The sequence below is a fragment of the Cuculus canorus genome, chromosome 6, assembly GCF_017976375.1.
Source record: "Cuculus canorus isolate bCucCan1 chromosome 6, bCucCan1.pri, whole genome shotgun sequence".
NCBI classification, from domain to species: Eukaryota; Metazoa; Chordata; class Aves; order Cuculiformes; family Cuculidae; genus Cuculus; species Cuculus canorus.
Window position 1 is genome coordinate 33,711,863 of NC_071406.1, and position 19,443 is coordinate 33,731,305.

Genomic DNA, 19,443 nt, shown 5'->3' on the forward strand with positions numbered 1-19,443 from the left:
CAATGCTCTGCCCACACTCCAACTGGTTCCAAGGAATTAAGCCCATTTCATTGCAAACATCTGAGAACAAAGTTTCTAAGCTCTTTGTTGGCTATTTTTTTTTTTTAATAGGAGGAAGAAAGAGGGCTAAATTTAGATGAGACTATCTGAAAAATCTAGATTCTGGCTGCTGTTCAGATATTCCTAATATTCCCATCTTTTCAAATATGAGTTGGGTCTGGTTTATACCTGGACAACTCATAACACAAAGCAAAAGCCAAACCAACTTTTCTTTTTTCTTAATCTAACTACCATGCAGCCCTATACAAACATGCTCCATGTCAGACCCATGGTCAAAAAGTGACTCTGTCTCCTGAAAAGAAGTTCCAGCATGCATGCCTTCATTACAGGGAAATGGGGAGAGGAGATGATAAGGAAAGATTCATTATGTATTACCTCTCTAATGTATTCCTCCTGCTCTTCTTTGAGGGTAAGTTCAATGAAGATCTGCTGCAACTTCTCATTACAGTAGTTGATAATGAATTGCTCAAAGCTGTTGTCCTGTCAGGTAAAGCATGTTTGCATTTGCTGTTGTGTAAACACCCTGGAACTGACCTGGAGTAAGTTACTGCAGCAGCTGCAAGTCAACAAGCTGCTTTATTAACTACTCCTTCCAGTTTTGCAATGTGATGGCTTGGGTAATATAGAGAATGAGATTAGTTCGGAAATTTTAGACCAAATCCTTCCTTGAGCCTTTCTCCACTAGGAGGGACAAAAACTAGGTAGGTTTATATTTGTGATGCCTCTGTATATGGATTCCTTGGGACAAGTCATAAGGACTGTGGTGTCAGGGAACAAAGGATAGTTTTGCCTGCAATAATCTGTTCCCATGTGTAGTCACCTGCAGGTCCTGATAAATAAAATTATGATAGTAACATTAGTTCTTTTCCAACCAGGATCACTCAGTAGCAAATAAAGTATCCTATTTCACTACAGAATGAGGCCTAAGCTGCTGTTCTGGTGGCAGCTGAGCCTGGGTTAAGAGATTATTGGATCCAAAGGTCAACCCACCTCCTTCTTGCCAACAAACTTCTCATGTAATTGCCCCATGAAATCATGGGAATTGAAATAAAACTTTATCAAACAAAAATCCTTCAAAAGGCTAATTCAAGGAGCAAGGGAGCAAGCATGCATGTGGCCCTTTGCAGAAGGGATCAGGGAACAGCACAGACCCTGGAGGAAGGAGTAGGCAGTGGGAAGGCTGCTCAGCAACTGCAGCCACAGCAGCCTACTCTATCACAGCTGCTCTGTGGGACTGCTGCGGGAGCAGGACTGCAACATTACAACAGCACACTTCCAGAAGGACACGGGAGCATCAGCTGCAGCAAGCTCTGAAATACCAGAGGCAAAGCCCTTGCGCTCAAGTCAACTGGAGTTTTACTGCTCACAACACCAGGGCCAGGACTGCAGCACAAAAGCTGTGGTTCAACACTTCATCTCTGTTATCTTAAATGAGTGCAGTTTGGACACCAGGTGCCCACTCAGAGGACTAGTTTAAAACACCACTTTCAAAGAAAAAGGGAACAGCAGCTTCTTTGGAAATGTCATTAATATTATAAGAATTCCATACATATATCTGCAGAAATAACTGCAATCAACAGTAATTTTGGATATCTACCGCTGTTCTTTTCTCAGCTTTGTGGCTGTGGGGTCCCCTCACCGTCCTCATTTTTTTTTTTTTTTGCTTTTTTTAATTTCTAGTCAATAAAAACACCTTGGTTGTTTAGAAAACCTGAAAATTTACAGAATGGACCACTACGCTTTTTTACGCCATCAAATAAGTCTGCTATACAATACCTGTGAAGCTCAAGCTATGGTGTTACACTTTTTTTATGACTAAGGGCAACTGTTATCATTTAAATGTTTTAAATTAAGGATCTGGTTGCTAAAATAAGATTAAAAACACACAAGCAGATTAGAAAATATTGAGGTAGCATAGATTACTTTTATCATTTTAGTTTTAGGTAATGCAAAAGCATAGACGATTACCAAACTTTCTCAGCCACATCAAACTCTGCCCCTCACACCGATTATCAGAGATTGCAAAACTTGCACAGCTCTAGATGTCACACCAATTACATTTATGAATCAAAACTGCAAAACTTGCATAGTTCTAGATGAGAAAGTTAAAATTTTACATGCACCAAAATCAGCACTGCAAATGTGTCATACTTACTGCATTCTGTTGCAAAAAGAAATTACATAAGCTGTAGTCAGTACTTATACTACTTCTATAGAAACACAGAACATGTACATCTATTAACATTTATTTGGCATACCAGATAGATCAGTCTTTTTATCACACTCATATTTGCACATCACTGAAAATGTACTACATAACTCACTACTTCTTTGTAGATGAGTGTATCTTCAGGTACTATCCAAAGATTATCAAATAAACCTAGAGATTGTGCCACATCAGTGTAACACAGAACAGCATTCTTGCATTGTCACATCTCTAAATCACCATGTATCTTTTGTCTCCAAAAGCTATATACACAACCTTCAGTACACACATGTCAGTGAAGGGAGGGAGAATGGGGGAAGAAGGAGGGTGTGCTGGAGGAAGAATTACTAAAAGTTAACTTGACACATTCAGATAAGGCCATCACTTTAGATATACTGGAGTCTGAAGAAAAATACCCCAACTGACACATCACCTTGTCAAAGTGGAAGGGTAAAACACACTCTGCATCATTCTGACAGGCACATGTCACATGACACAGAAAGATTGTTTCTCGAAAAGACCACAATATACCAATTACAAGGACTGCAGGACTTACCACTCACATATTCTACACATTCTTTTTCTCTAAAGGACAATGGAAACTGAACTGCAAATCCAGCTAAACCATCTAACTAAAAGGTCATTAACAATAAATATAATTGCTAGATGCTTTCCTGATTTGCTATGTATTTATGATATTTATGGTTTGCCAAAGAAAGACAAACCAAAAGCCATGAAGTTCTTCACCAATCACTCACTTTAAGCTATGAAATTCTATTTGATATTGCCAAGCCACTGAAAATTGCTATTCTAGGAAAAAACAACACTGAAGAGCAACAGCAATTTTGTTCTTTACGTATAATACAGAGCAAAAGGCAAAGAGTTAATTACAGAAAAGAAAATGGAGAACAATGTTTGGAATTACTGAAATTCTCAAAACACTTAACTCTGAACGCACCAGAAGACATCCAGTAAATTAAATACATTTCAGAAAGTAGTGTTCCCTTTTACAGGTTTTGAGAAACACTCCTAGAAATTCATATGACAGAACTAGAGGGGATCTAAAGGATTTTTGACATTGCTCTTTAGAAGGAAATAGAGAATCGATAATGTCAGTGATAGCACATCACTAAAATCTGTTCAGGAGAAACAAGCTGGAAGGACCCAACTGTACTTGCTCCTTATGCTGACCAGTCCAATTAAGCAACAGAAACGGGTTTGACCAACACAGAAGCAACACAGTCAGACCCAATATTTCAGGAAAAGTTAGTAAATTCAAATATCATTAGGAAATTTTAGGATAAAAAAAAAATCTAAGACTGACACTTCTCAAACTGTCAGCTTCTCTTCCAGGCTGTAATTCTGCTACTTCAACATTGAAAGCATCACTTCAATCCCTGCATTTTTATAGCAGCATTACAAACTATCTCTTTGAAATCTCTGTGGAATACAAACTATAACCTTTGGGAAAGGAAAAAAACAAAACACCCAGTCTCAGAACAGAATGTCACCTGAGATAGGCCTAAAGTCATGTCACATTTATAGATATAGATCAACCAATCATCTGCAGTTTATCCTTTCAATTTTTTATCAGGTGCAACAGTAAATTTAGACAAGTAGAAAAATTCACTAGCAAAATCAAAGTCTACTTCACCATGTTTTTCACTTCACACATAATGGTACCTTGATCATACAGCTTTATTCTTGACTCCAGCAACCTGAGTGAGTACAACAGTACAATCTGCTTTTGTATGTAAGCACTGTATTCTTTCCATGGAGCAGAATTTTTTAGAGTTCAAAAACTTGCTATTCATGAAATGCCAGGCTAATGCCCAGTAGTTTGAGGGTTGATAAAGAATAAAGATATAAAGTTCTAGTCTTGAACTACTCCAATTACAAGAATCGCATACAGGTGCTTGAACGTCTAAGGAAAATATTTCTCATTCTTTAACATTCTACCTAATTTCTTCTTTGGAAGATTTCTGTTATGCTTATCATGGAATCATCTCAAAAAATATATGGATATTCCTATCCTTATGCATTGTTATACCAGTAAAATACAATAGCAAACAGACAAAATAAATTTTTTTTGTACCGATAAAAAAATTAGAGGCTAAAAGTCTCTTACTAGTCTTAGGCAGAGATGTCCCCATATGCTGATACTGAGTGTCATTTCTTGCATTAGATTTATGAACATAAAACATCTGAAACAGCGTATATTCTTATGAAAGAGGTGTATATTCTTATGAAAACCAGCTACCTCCTAACCTTCTTCCCACTTAGAAAATTCAAATTCACTTTTGAGTATCCAGATTTTGGTGATTTCCAGAGATACCGAGGCAACTAAGATACCTACTTAAAACTGAAAACCGTGCACTTTTCTATACTAGCACGTAGTAATAAATTCTTACCTTCTATCTGCCTAATAATGTCCTAGTTTAAGTGTTTCATTTTCATGTGTCCACTCCACTGTTTTCTCCAAATCAAGTGTATGTTGTTGTACTCTCTGCTGTACCACCAGTACAACATCTATAAAAGGTGTTTCTCAATATTTCCTCTTCTTTCTCAGTATTTCATCACACCAGTTCTTGTTGAAAGCAAATTTAAAAATCTAAATATCGCTCAGCCTACAACCATACTGTCAAAAAGGCATTTAGCAGCACCTTTTAAAAAAACCCATACAACTAAACAATACATAAGAAGTATTTAAAGGAAATGCATGATTTTAAAAAAAAAAAAGTCAACATTTCAAGTCATGAAACTTGAAATGAACAGCACTAATGCCAGTAAAATGAACTTTCTGATCGGTATGGGGGGGAAGACATACAGAGACTGATACTTTTGCTCTAACACATACAGCCCCAGAAAGTAACTTTTTTCAACATCAACACAACTCTAAGCACCAGAAGTCTCTGACCTCCTCCTACCATAGGCAGGTGATCCCAGGCAGTTCCACCAGGTCCTCAGACTACTACTGAGGATCCTAAAGAAAAAGTCAGATGGCAGAAGTGATGATGATACAACACCAACATACTTGCTTCACTGAGGTGAATGGTGGAATGAATGGTGAAACCAACCAGCAAATTTAATTTGTATCTTGCTGTGGTGTTCGGGGACAGGGATTTTTATGAATGACCAAAGAAGGATATGAGTTTATGAAATGAATCTAATATAAATGCTAGGAGATGAAAATCAGTGAAATGGGGAAGGCACATTAAATAAAATGGAAAAAACATGCTATTTTTATCTTAGAGAGCAATGAGCCACACATGACCCAGTTACAATATTTTTAAAATTTTTTGCAAAGTTAGTGAAGATGTTATAAATATTTATCCCTTACTTTTCTCTTTACATAGACAAACATTCGAGTAATCTAACGAGATTTAAAAATATCTCAAGTAATAAAGAATAATCTCCGTGCTTCTGTGCAAATCTCTCTATAGGCAAAGAGCCACAGAAGCATATCTTTTAACTAGCAATATTACACATGTATGTAATCAAACTATGTTTCAGTGTATCCAATTGAAGCAAGAAAGGCATATGCCAAAGCTTTGGGGATTATACATTTTCCATATTTGTGTAGAACAACCAGCTTCTCTTCTCACTGATGCTACTGACACTGGTAGAGAACCAGGCACTCTGAAATCCATCTTGCTCTCAGCTGTGGACACTGGGTCTGAATCAAATTTGTAGTTAAAAGGGCAAGAAACTGCAGAAAATCCAGTGCACACAATGCATGTGTGATCCACAGGGAAACCCAGGTACAATCACTTCAACAAACTCAGCCTGATAAATTACAGTCATGGAACAACAGGAATTACAAATAGGCAAGAACCTACTATATAATCATCTCCATTCCTCTACTAAGACAGAATAGCTGCTGTAGGGCAAAACGTTATTCTCACAACCTAAAACAGAGCTTTTGAGTATATTTGCTTTAGTATTTCAAATACTTCCTCAGCTGAAACAGCCAGCCAATGGGATTTACTTCACAACCCTACATTCTGTAAAATAAGACTCTCTAAGTACTTAAATTATAATGTGATTAATTAAATGGTGATTAACTTCCTGGGATGTACCTTTGCTTCTGAGCACATAAAGAAATTATTGCTTTAATTGTATTTTAAAATCTCCGTAGGTACCTAGGAGTCCAACCAAGAGCTCCCCTCTGTAAAGCTCCCCTCTGCCACAACACCTGCCAGCAGATGTAGTTGATCAATTATAGATTAAGAACTGAGTTCTCCTCTTTCACACTAGACTGGGCAATACTCGCATTTTGGCAAAGCCACTTGCCACTATATGATATGCTGATGGGTATCAGAAAAGGGTAGAACAATTTTGAAAAGGAAATCCTTCGATAGTGGGGGCAAGAGGGGAGTGTCTGGGCCAGCAGCAATCTCTCAGAGCTCAGCATGCTGTGCAACTGTATTTTCCTTCATGTAATGAACCAGATTGAAAAAGACAAAGCAACTATTCAGCAGCTGGACCAAGCTGTCATATAGGTTTATGGTAAAAGTGAAAACACCTACTTATTTTTTCCATGTCGTACACATCTCAGAAAGGTTATTTTCAATGTTACTCCTTCCTTATTTGTTTACCACCCTCTAGAAACAGGTAATTACCACAACCATGAATATGTTCATATAATGAAACTACATTCTTAATATTTCTAGCATATTCCCTCAATAAAAACATTAGCATTTTATCAATGTCCAGATGACTGTTTACTTATAGCTGTACATTCAACATGACCAAGCTTCTTTCCATCACTACAAGGGACTTCTACACGTATGAAATAAGCTAATTGCCACAATTAAATAAAAGCACTATAAAAGTGCATCATGGACTGTGAAAAATGGACCTGCTTTTACTGCCAGGTGGCTTGTTTGGCTCTTTTGTTGGTATTTTTATAATTTACTACTGGGTTCTATGCAGAATAAGATGGATACTACTTTGTCTTTACATATACCCAGAGCCAAAGGAGTTGGTCAGATGCTGTCCCCAAATACATGGTATTCATATCACCTCAGGTCAAAACGCAAAGAGTTTCCTGCTTCTGCAGCCTTTACTTTTGCAGCTATATGCCTAACACACCCCCCTTCTCATCAAGTTAAAATGCGTGAAACAAACTGCCCTGCAAAGGGACTGTGCAGAAAGCATTTGTACTCTCAAACCGTCTTCTCAGGGCCTGGCAAATTTCAAGAATAAGCTTAGTTTGGCAGCCCAAATCATTATCTTCACTATATGGACTAGCTATACAGTGACACCTGAAAATTCAGAAAAAAAGCCTTTAAGCCAACTAGGACAGGCAGACATTTTTATCTCTGAAGACTAGGCAGGACAAAATATTCACACTTACTGCATGACATTCATTTTTACATGTCCTAGCCCTCACCTACACAGGAAATGTACATGACAGAAAATTAAATGTTGAAACCTGCCAGGCCTTCCATCATCTGTCTTCTACAGGCTTCATTTCTTTTGCATATATCCCACCCCTTCTACAAATCTATCCTGTCATTTTGCAGAGAGGCAGAAACTGCTTCTCCTCTCCCAAAAATACAGAATCAAAGGTGGAATCAAATGGGATCAGCTATAAACCTACCACAGGAAGTCTGCAATCAAGCTGGTTCTGAAATTCCCAGTGTCACCAATCATTGTCTCTGCCCAATTTCAAATCACAGTCTAGACTGCAGATTGACTACGCATGCAGCCACTCAAAAACGCAGATAAACATACTTGGAACAATTACTGTCAGGCTTCAAACCATTTGTGTTAACACAACCAACCTGGTCCTATAGCCTGCACGTTACTCCTAGTTCCTAAATCCTTGCCAACAGACAATACACACAAAAATATCCAAAACTTCAGCATTTCACTTTCCAAACATTCAGTCCCAGCATATAGCTTACCGCAGAGGACATAGAAAGATTAAAAAATAAACACAGCTTTACAGCACCTATTTTGTGGATTGGTTAGCCAAGCTTGCTGTTGATATCTACCAAACCCACAAAGGTGCAGAATTACTGATAGACTTAAATTCTCTCATCTGAATTTTTGAACAGTTCAGTCCTTAAATCTGCTTTCTTGGATAGCTTCTGGGTTTGTCTGAAAAATGGGGTTTGTGCTTGATAAAAATGGTAGTGGAAACCCAACTGCAGAGTGTATGCCAGCATTATCAATGCTTCACTATCTTTCCATCATTAAGTTTCAAGAAACCTCCAGTTAATTTGTAAGTTAGCTTCAGCTTAAATTACAGAAAACTGTAGAAATTACAGTGGACAACAAATAAAGTAATCTTTCAAAAACAAATTAAAAAACTATCTCATTTATATAAGCTGCAATTTGCATATAATAGAACAAGACAGCTATTGTCATCAGAAGGTGAACGGTAGGATCTTTCAGAAGGGTAAATCTACATTTCTTTACTCTTCTTATAAGAGGAACTAAGGATCTAAGGAATCGTCCTAAACAGGAACGGGGCCTAAGAAATATTTCCTGCCCTGCCCATTATGAAACAAAAACCTCAAAAATCTGGAGCAAACTAATGTATTTGCAGTGGAAGCAGAGTAGTCCATAAAGTATTCAAATAACTTTTAAGTGAGGACCTCAGGGCAAAGCAGGTAAACTAGAATATAATTAATTTACTCTTTCAGTGATCCTGAGCAATAAACATAATATTAAATGAGGAGGGGAAAAAAAACATCTGAAAACAAAACACTCTTCAGTAAACACGTATCTTGCTGCTTATTTCAATGGTATTAAGCTTCCTGTGTAAATATTTAACAAGTATATTATAAACTCCTACTACACCTTCTACGTTTTTGTATACATTCTGTATCCAAGGTACAAGGACACTTATGGTCAAAGAACATGCAATAACAATAAACCTATCTCATTCCTGAACAGAAACACTAAGCCCTTGTACCTTCAGCATGTCAAACAGTTTACAAATTTAAAATGCACAAGTTCACAGATAAAGAAGTCTTTCACACTAATTTTTGCCAAAAACATTCTTCACAGAGATCACATTAGTTCTACAAGAACAGACATGAAAATCAAAATCTGACTTAAGAATTAGGTTCAAAAGAGAACTGCACATTTTTAGTCAGAGGTTTTAATTAATTTGTGATTAGATGGGTATTGTTATTACTATCAGGTATACCTCAGCCAATATTTCAAATTTACAAATGTACCATGTTAGTAAATTGAGTTTACAAATGTACCACACAGCAGAACACTCCAAATTCCACTATACTTTTAATGATATAAATCTTAGATATTAGTGAACTTTACTTGAGTTACAGCATCGTACAGTGTTAAATTTCATCATTTATCGATCGCTTTAATATAATTAACTTTAAATAATTTTCTGTGAAGTTGTTACTTAAATTCTCAACAATATTTGGGGTTTCTGTAAGCATTTTCTCAAGTTCTTTAATAATTTTTGTGAGATTCAATCATTTGCTAGAAAATACAACATAAAAACATTTGGCAGGCATTGTCTTAATTGATCTCACTACACAACATTCATTCAAGTGACCACAAGACTGACTATATTTTGCCTATACAGTGATCATTACAGAATTATTTTACTCAATTTAAGGATTGTGACACAAGGTCATCTTTTGTTCCAACTAGAGCTGCATGGAAAACTAATTATTTTTCTGACTTGAAAGAAGATCTTTGATTTTGATTGAATTGAGAATAAGCCAGCAGTTTCTGATTATATAATTAACCTGTCTGGAAAAACAAGGATGGGTAGTATTGGAAATACAGAATTTGATCCTCAAGTCACACGCCAAATCTTTCCCATCTTTTCCAGTAGAACCAGTACACAGCATTTAAATGCATCAACAATAATATCCATATTTTTTCAACCTTTTGAGTTCATATGAATCAGGAAAGCTGTGTTGTAATTCAATACGCAAGGTAAGTGAAAAGAGCCTTGCTTTTTCATTTTCTGCAAAGGTACACCTCCTGTACTCAACTACTCACTTATGACCTTCTAAGATGTTGAACTCCTACGAAACAAGAAAATTACATGCAAGAAAATCATTTCTGCAACTCCAACCCACAAACACAATTACTCAGTTAGCTTGCATTAGTGGAAGGTTCAGTCTCCCACCTCACCCTATATCTTTATTCTTAATCAAAGATAAAAGAAAGAGCTAGTGAAAACTGGAGTACTGCTCAAAGATGCCAGCAGTACCATTCCAGCATCCACCTTTCTAAAGGCACACTAAGGACCAGCTCCAGGCACCCAGATCTCCATTCAGCCACCTGAACACTTGCAATATATTTTCATAATTATGCTCTTATGTTTAATGCAAACAACACAACCTAGCTTAGTTAACCCTTGAAGCAAGTATCAAGTTTGGTTTTCATAGGGGTATTTTGATTCGCACATGCTTTGATGTCATGCTTCTGAAATAAAACTCACACTGCTCTCCCATCTATAATTACTCATCTGGATTATTCCCGTCTTCTACACAGTTTAAACATGGTCCCTGCCTTTTTAGGAAGGATGTAGGAAAGTGGGTAAAGGCTGCAAGTTTTGTACTGATTTTTCTCTCTGACTGAGTTTCTCGTTTAAACACTATGTACAGTTTCCAACTGGGATCTATAAATCTCTTAAAATAAACTGTCATAGAGTAAAATTTATGAAAACTCCCTTTCTGTGGTGTTCTCTAACTCAATTAAAAATTCTTCATTGATTGTTTTTGTTTCATAATACCACCAGTCTAAAAATACTATCATAAACGAACAGCAGTTAACCACAGATAGTTGGCTAGGAATCAGTACAGAATATTTATTTAAGTGAACTGAGATGAAATGCAATAAAATTTTGACAAGAAAAAAAAAGTATCATTTTTGTTGTGGTTTTTAAAGGATATAAGACTTGTTCAAAGGCATCCACAAAATGCCTCAGGGCAGAACTGACACTGCTAGAGTTTCTCTTATTCTTTCAGAACATATGTCACAACAAAATATACCCATCATAAACATTTATTTACCTATTGTATAAAACCACAAGTTGGGCTTTCATAAATTTTTTGTTCATTTGCCAGACATGCTAGGACATCTCTCTTCACCTTGCTTTTCTAGTGGGGCTTTTTTTTTCAGAAATGACACACTTAATTCAAATTACATGTAGTCTGATTACACACCCATGAACTACTGTCTATCAAGCTTTAATAAAAGCTCTCATGTTAAATGTTTATCATATAAAGGTCTTACCTCAAAAATTTCAAATCCATAGATGTCCAGCACCCCCATTACCTTCTTTCTCACTTTTGTTTGTGCCTTTGCCAAGAAAAAAACCAAACACTGAATCAGTCATCTGTACGTTTCATACTTGGGAATCAAGAAAACTAATGTATCTCATAAATAGTCTGTCAAATTCTGTAAACTAAAATGTAAGTATGGTTTCCTAAAATACTGTTAACGCAACTATTTTCACAAGCTTAAAAACAGAGCAGACAGTAATTTGTTGAGCAGTGATATAACTATTCTCCCGTACGATGTGTAACACTGTACAACCATGACAAATGAAATCCACAAATACAGTTTTAATGTCTACTTTAATTTAAAGGATTTCTATGGATTTTTTTTTTACTGGAACAAAACAACAATACCTTAATGCTCTCATTGATTCTGGTAACAAGCCAAGTAAACAGTCGGCTGTACAAATTCTTTGCCAAAGCATCACGGGCGTAATAAGCCTGAACAGCAGAAAGAAGGAAAAAGTTACAAATGCTGGGCTAATCCCAAACTTTTTCTGTTGCTGCACAAGACGTTATGAACAGAGTGAGAATGGCTCAGGCAGCAGTGGCTCTGCCTAAGCAGGTGCCGGAGCCAGACCAGGGTGTTGGGACATTCTCGCGGCATCGGCAACTTGCTGGTGGTTCTGCCCTCCTGGCCACGGGCTGGTTGGAACAGCAGCCACAATCAGGGTGCTCATTTCCTCCACATGTGGATACCCTCTGAAGACTCACATCCCCCCTCCTAATCCTAAGCAAAAGGACGCAAGCAGCTGCGGTCAGGGAAACCGCATTCCTGCTGCCCTGGGCTGATGAGACACAGGTTGCAACCATGATGGCTCTGCAGCATTGCAGAAAGATAAACTGGCAGCAAAATTTTCTCAGCAGCTTGAGGTGTACAACCCACATGAAATTAAAATGGTTCTTCTAAATGAAAACAGTCTGCCACTATACTTTCAACATGCATTTTGTACAGAAATTTTCATTTTTTAATTCTCTGCAACATTTTCCTATCCCTCATCTTTGTGAGGTAATTCACACATAAAACCAAAACACTCAGTATATTTGAACATTTACAAACTGTTGAATTAAAACCCTGCTAGTGATATGCTTTATTCAGTACAGCCTACAGAAGTTTTTATTTGGGCAATTACAGTAAATTACAATAAATTGCCATTTAAATCAATTCTTTCCTTTAAAATCAGAATCGCTTTTTACCTGAGCCACATTTAGTGTTGTTGAAACCTTCTCTTGCTTGGCTTCAACTGTCCGGAAGCTGAAAGCTCTTTCCAATACAGACTGGTCTATACCTGTCAACTCACAGATTTCCTTGAGTTCTAGCATGAAAAAGAACAGTGTAAATATAATGAATCCTTTAATATTCTTGCATTTTATTCCCCAAAACTATTAGGTTTTAAGTAGTTCATATTTTCCCAAAACCGGCTTTCTTCAGCAAACATGTCCCCCCTCCACACTCTCTCTCTGCTATCCTGCCATTCAAAGTTTCTAAAAATACGCACAACATGAAGAAACAGAGTTATTAGATTTAAAAGCACTGTTTGGTTATTTTTATGAAGAACCTTTTCTCCCATTTATCACAGACTACTTTTCCTGTTGAAAAACCTTCAAATGAAAATAAACGAACTTTCAAAATTTATCAATTGCAAAAACATGACCAAAGGAATCCGATCCTTCCAAAATACCCTGCTGCAAAAGAACTAAAAGACTCCACTGCAGAACAACCAAGCAGTTACAGAAATGCACAGCACCACTTAACATTTCAGAAGAAAGTGTTAATGAAGTGGGAAAAAAAAAAGAAGAAACATTTTTGGAATTTCAAACAGAGCAACTAAAGTTGCACAGAATTCAACCTATATTTGCCCACAGCTGACTTTTTCAAATAATCTCATTTACTTCATCTGTAAGGATATTGTATGACTATAGAAACTAAAAAAATAATAATTACTCCAAACAAACTGGTATTTTTCCTCTCATCACTAACTTATCTTACCATTTTTATCTTTGATTTTACTTTCATCCAAGCCATTCACGCGAGATTCAGGCTTAAATTCAATATTTCCTAATTTCAGAACAGCGGCCACCACTTCAAAAACAGTCTGTGTTTCATGATCCATAAAACCAACAATCTGCATTGCATTCTGTAAAGAATACAGAGAAGATGATGGGATAAAAAGTGTAGCACACTGAAAATGACTCAGAAAAGATGGCCCTCCCAGCCAAGCATGAACAGTCAGACCAAGGGCATAAGAACTCCACATTACTGTTGAGCCCTTTGGTGGTTTACGCCGAACCCCTGTTACTTCTTACTCTAACTGTTCTGAAGTTTGCAGCATCATCCACTCCATTCACTTTGGCAGAATCAAGGCCCAGGTAGTTATATCTGCTGAAGTCCTGCTCCAGTTTGAGTTTGCCTAATAAAACAAATAAAAACATCCTTAGCGACAGCATTCTTGTTAGAAGGTCTTTATCCAGAACTAGTTTTCTTCTCTGTTTATAATATATTGCAAAGATAATTCTAACTTGGACATCTGGATAGTGCCAAACCATATATTTACTGCAGGTATTACTATTGCCACTACTACCAACAACTTGAAAAATTAATCAGTATCACATTTCCCACAAAAGAAGTTGCGCATGGAACAGCACATTAAATATAAAGAAGACATATCTGAAAAGGGCATTAGGGCAACACTTACAGAGGAGGTCTTCTGAGGCACCAGACAGTATCTGATAGAAAATGTGAAAGTTTCTTTCACCTCTTGGCTGCTTAACAACACGAGACTTCTCTAGCAGATCTAAACAAACGAAAAAATCTCACCGGTCAGGGAAGGATTGTTGGAGCAAAACACTTTAATACGAATATAATCCCCCATCATTTTCTATTTCGTTGCTTTATATCATCATCAGTGAATTAGTAGATGATAAATAGTAAGCACAAATCTTATCACGATGTGTCAAATTAGTATATATTTCTCAAATAAATTATTTGAGCAAGCTGTAAGCCCAGTACACTTCAAAATGCTGCAGTCTATGAGCTGCAAAGAAAACTCAGGTCAGGGAGTCAATGTGCTTAAAAGATGTCAATCGATTTATAGTTCCACCACAAAATTAAGATTTGGCAAGAAGGATTGTACGGGTGAAGCTTTGAAAAGAACTGAACTGTTAAAAGGTTAAGCACGTGAAAGATGGGTAAATGAAACTGGGAAGCCAAATAAAGAAATAAATTAAACTGCATAATCATGTAGCACTCTGTGATCCTCAGGTGCATCAGACTATGAAATAATTCCCAATGGGACCAACAGAAGCTCCATCATAAGGCATTTAAAGTGAAATGGAAAAGCATCACTACACTGATTGAGTAGTTTGACAAGAAGATTGGTTTGTCCACCACCATTAGCAACAGACATTTCTCAGCCTCAGAGGAGGAATCCAGGCAGAGAGCACAAGCAGACTGAATTGTAATACGATGCAAAACTTTAGACTCCACATCATATTGACTATAACGGTGACAATACAAAGACTGTTCAGCCTGTACTGCACTGAAAGTCTGTGGTCCCCGGTGCACCATGAGAAGGGAAGAGAATGCAATATTAGAACTTCTGAACAGGTACTGGCATCACTCACCACTTTTGTACACAAAAAAATGCTTTCCCTTTTCTTCTCAGTGACACACAAGGGCTCCACACCATTTTTCCAAATAGCGAACATGCAGTTTCCAGTGTGCTCTTAAGTCACATATATATTCAGTTACATGAACACAGACACATCCAAGTGCATAGCAGAGTAGTGCCCCATGCCCCTACCGCTACGTGCCCAGCACAACTTGCTCTTACTTGTTAAGTCCTCTGTAAGCTGCACTCACACAAGAAGAAAGCTTCAAAAGGGAAAGTACCACAGCTTGGATGTGATGCTTCAGAAGAGCTGACACAAAGTTGAGATCAAGCTTTCACAAATAAAACACAAGGAACACCAAGCCATTTAAGGACACATGGGGTTATTAAAGACTTTCACTGCTTGACTGCTATACTATCTGATGTATATTCTACTGTATCCGTCCTCAGATTTTCATTTCTGCTGAAACTGAGCTTACTGAGTCCTACCAACTCAGAAAGTCAAAGTAGGTGCTCAGTGCCACCCTCCAGCCCTGCCACGCAGAGCAGCTGGGGAGCAGATGCCTCTGCACTGGGCTGAAGCCTCTGGACTCCACTCGGTTTTGGGCACGCCCAGGCTTAGCCAGAGAGGGAGCATCTGCCCTGCGGTTTGTTCCATGAATGGAGGGGCAAGCAGGAGTGCAATGGAGTGTACTCATACTTCTACTAGCTACAGGTAGCATGTTGTGCCTGTGTTGCCCACTGTGATTATACAAGCTTAAACCCCTTCTGCTGGAATAGGAACCAAAAACCAAACTTCAACCCACAAAATTATACAAGCCTTAGGAGGCCCTCCTCCAAATAAACTACAGCCAGACAGATTAAAAAATTAATTTCTGCTCTAACAACTAGACAGTGACAACAATAACAAAATTCAGACAGTATTATTGAACTTCTGGTTGGCTTATAGTAGGACAAGTTTCAAATATTTTACAGGCCAGCTGAACAATGTTATTCCACGAACATGCAATTGCCCAAAAGAAGAACTGTAACCAGTGCAGCAGGTGACAGTGAACAGAGCCCCCAACAACCAGAGTATCAGACTGTAAGAAGACAAATAACTCTTCACCATCTAATATGTTGTGTGACCACATCAGAACTTTAGCGTGTTTGAATAGACATTTATGGTTTTATAACTCAATAACCTTACAGTCCCTTTCCTTCCAAAGGTGGCCCTGTTTCAGCACCTGGAAGTTTTGCAGATTCTGCTGAAAGTACACCCAAGATACACTCAAACAAGTGGCTGTCACATACTGCCAGCAGCTCATATTTAGGATGATGCAGGTTACACGTTTCAACTTTTTCAATTATATTGTCATATTTTTTTTTCATTTTTTTTAAACTTACAGATGACAGACATCTGACAGCTAGCACTATGTCAGAAAGGCATAGACCAGAAAGTACAGTTCTCACCAGCAGCCTAGTGTGCAAACTCTATACCTCTGACCTCACCTAAGGTTGGAGCTCCCCTCCTTGAACTGTGGTTCAATCTCAAAGTCATCCTATTTAGCCTGTCAGATACCTGATCCTCTCTAGTTTTTAATTCGTAACTGAAAGTGAGAGGCTGATCCACCATCCGAGTGTTAATACTTGGGCTGAGAAACTCAAGGTGAGCGCCAGGCAGTTCAGAGTCATGCTGGCTGTGGATGTTCCCCAGTGAAGTGCTGGAGCGAACTGCAGTCAAATTTAATCTCAAAGAAATAAACAACTTCGGCTCCTGCAGTGGCTACATGCACTTCAGGAAATGGCTGTATTTTCAAAGGATATTGAAGCAATGCAGTTTGCAAAGTGGTTTGGCTTACTTTGATTTAAAAATATTCTATATATAACTTCACTCAAATTCTGTCATAAAAGCTCAGCTACATAACCTGGCAAAATATTGTATGTAAGCCTTTTTCTAATTACAAGTAAGTCTTCAGCAGATTTAATGCAGTTTCTTGAATATATATCAATTTAGTTATGTTAGAAGTATAACTGTCTCGGATTATTCAACACAGATTATCTTGTTCATATATTTTAAGAAACAACAAAGTTAACTAGTTAAAAGCTGGCTTTCTGATGTTCCAAATATTCCATATTCTTTCAGCTTTTGTAATTGAGGAAAAAAGCACCACAAAGCAATTGCTAGCAGAAAATCATGTATTTACCTTAACAAAGCAGCCGCTACTTATTCTTTTTAAAGCTGTACTCATTCTCTGTTTTCTCCCTTTCTGTTCACATGCAGACTGAAATCAGATTGGTAGAGAAGATCCAGACCATCTGCCCTACTCTTAAGAAAACTTCTTCCCTTTGTTTGCCCTCATTAGCATTTTAACAAATCAACCAAATGTATTTTCTTTAAAGCAACTACTGCACAACCAGTGACTTGCGTTAACTTTCAGATGACTACAAATTCTGTAGATCAAATAGTCGAAAGAGAAAATGCACAGACACATCTGATTTCTGCATGCATTCACTTGGTAGGTCTGTTTACAGTGGCACGTGTGGGCAGATGGTGTTTATCTATATGAAAACCTACACAAGCAAAAGCCCCAAAACTCTCCTTATGTTACATTTTGTCACACAGTCTATATAAATTATGTATAGGAACTATACAGACTTAACGAGAGAGAACACACAGAACTACATATGGTATATTTATGGATTAGCAGTTCTTCCTGCATTATCTAACAATGCTTCTGGTTGAATTGAAACATTTAACATGTAGCATGTATCAAATCCGCTGTAAAAATTCAATTGCTTTGAAAAGGTCCACCCTGGAAACACTTCTTCAATCATATTGATTGAATATCTACCTATTCAGATGACTAAAAATCGAGCCACAGTCCTCAGGTTCTGAAGATTATTTGCTATTCCTAGATAACACTGGTTTAAATGCAAGAGACCTCTGTAAGCTAAACCATTCAACTAAACTCAACATGAAAGGGAAAAAAAAAGGAATTGATGCTGAATACTTCTACAAATGGTAATGTACAAGTGTACATGATTTCTTTTCAGTCACTTGACCCATGAACTTGATCAATGCAGAAAAATTCAGGATATTTGTATTTCTCTAAATACAAATTCCTTCAAGAAAGGAATGAGTAAACACTACAAAGAGAAAATGATGCTGTCTTGGTACATTCTGAATAATCCAGCAAAAGTTTATTTTAGTTATAGTCTCCTCACGAGGCCCCTTTTAACTATTCAACCATTTTTTAGTCACAGAAGCTTACCTCTACACTCATGTCATATTAAATTATGTTTTTATTTTCCTATATTTTCCTACCTTCATTCTTCAGCTGTCATCATAAGAAGTCACTGATGAAAAAGAAAATACAGTAGTGGCTTCTCAGGAATTTTTTTCCATTACTTCCATGAAGGTTATGATAATGTTCTCTTGAGTAAAATGATACATAATTGTATCAAACAAAATCAGTGAAAAAACAATGATTGCACAAATTTAAGTGTTAAATCCTGAATACCCAAGAGATAAACAATGTTTTAAAATGAACTAATCAAAATGTTTAGTACTGTTTGTTGGGATTTTGGTTTTAATCACTTCCTAATTTAGGCAAGGTAATTGCCTGAACAGTGGCAACTGCAGTAACTGAAATAGCAACAGAGATGTCATAACAAGTTAAGAGTAAAAGAATCAACAAGAATGAGTATCTCTTTCCATAATGACTATTTGTAAAACTTGTGTAATATTTCCCTGAGCAAAGGAGCTTACTAATAGCGATCACATACCTAAAATCAGCAGCCTGGGTTGCTCATTTTTCACTAAGCTGGTAATTACTTTCATCTTTTAAAACGAACAGGCAAGCTGTATAGAAGAATAAGTTTTAAAGTTATCATTATCAGTTTGGTAACTTAAAATTTGTTGCTTTACATAAGCGTAGGTTTCTTCCATGTTGAAGTTGGAAAAGCTAGTAAAAGAGGGCTCTTTCTTAATCATCTGTTCTTTAGACCTTAAGTACATTGTGCCTTTTCAAAAGCAGGCATTACATGTACTGTACTTCACCTGCACTGCTGTTGCCTCCTAGTTAATCATTACATCACTGAAGAGCTTAGGCAGACTAGAAAAGACCTCCTGAAAATTAAAAGGTTGGTATCTTTCAGCAGAAAATCCTAGGTGAAACCTGAAAATTTAAGGCTTACAAGTATTATTGTGGGACCCATATCAGATTGTGATGCATATCAGAGCAGGGTCAGATACCAAAATGACGTAAACGCTCCATTGCTATGACTGGCACAAAGACCA

At 37.2% G+C, this 19,443-nt stretch overlaps 1 protein-coding gene across 1 annotated transcript in view; it reads right to left on the reverse strand.

The window, feature by feature from the left end:
* The window catches only part of MYO1B (myosin IB), a 100,629-nt gene that overhangs the window by 29,254 nt on the left and 51,932 nt on the right, over positions 1-19,443 (reverse strand). Inside the window, 7 exon segments of the mRNA XM_009559817.2 lie at positions 436-540; positions 11,507-11,572; positions 11,905-11,991; positions 12,748-12,866; positions 13,541-13,688; positions 13,858-13,961; positions 14,247-14,345. Coding sequence (XP_009558112.1) covers positions 436-540; positions 11,507-11,572; positions 11,905-11,991; positions 12,748-12,866; positions 13,541-13,688; positions 13,858-13,961; positions 14,247-14,345 — 728 coding nt within the window.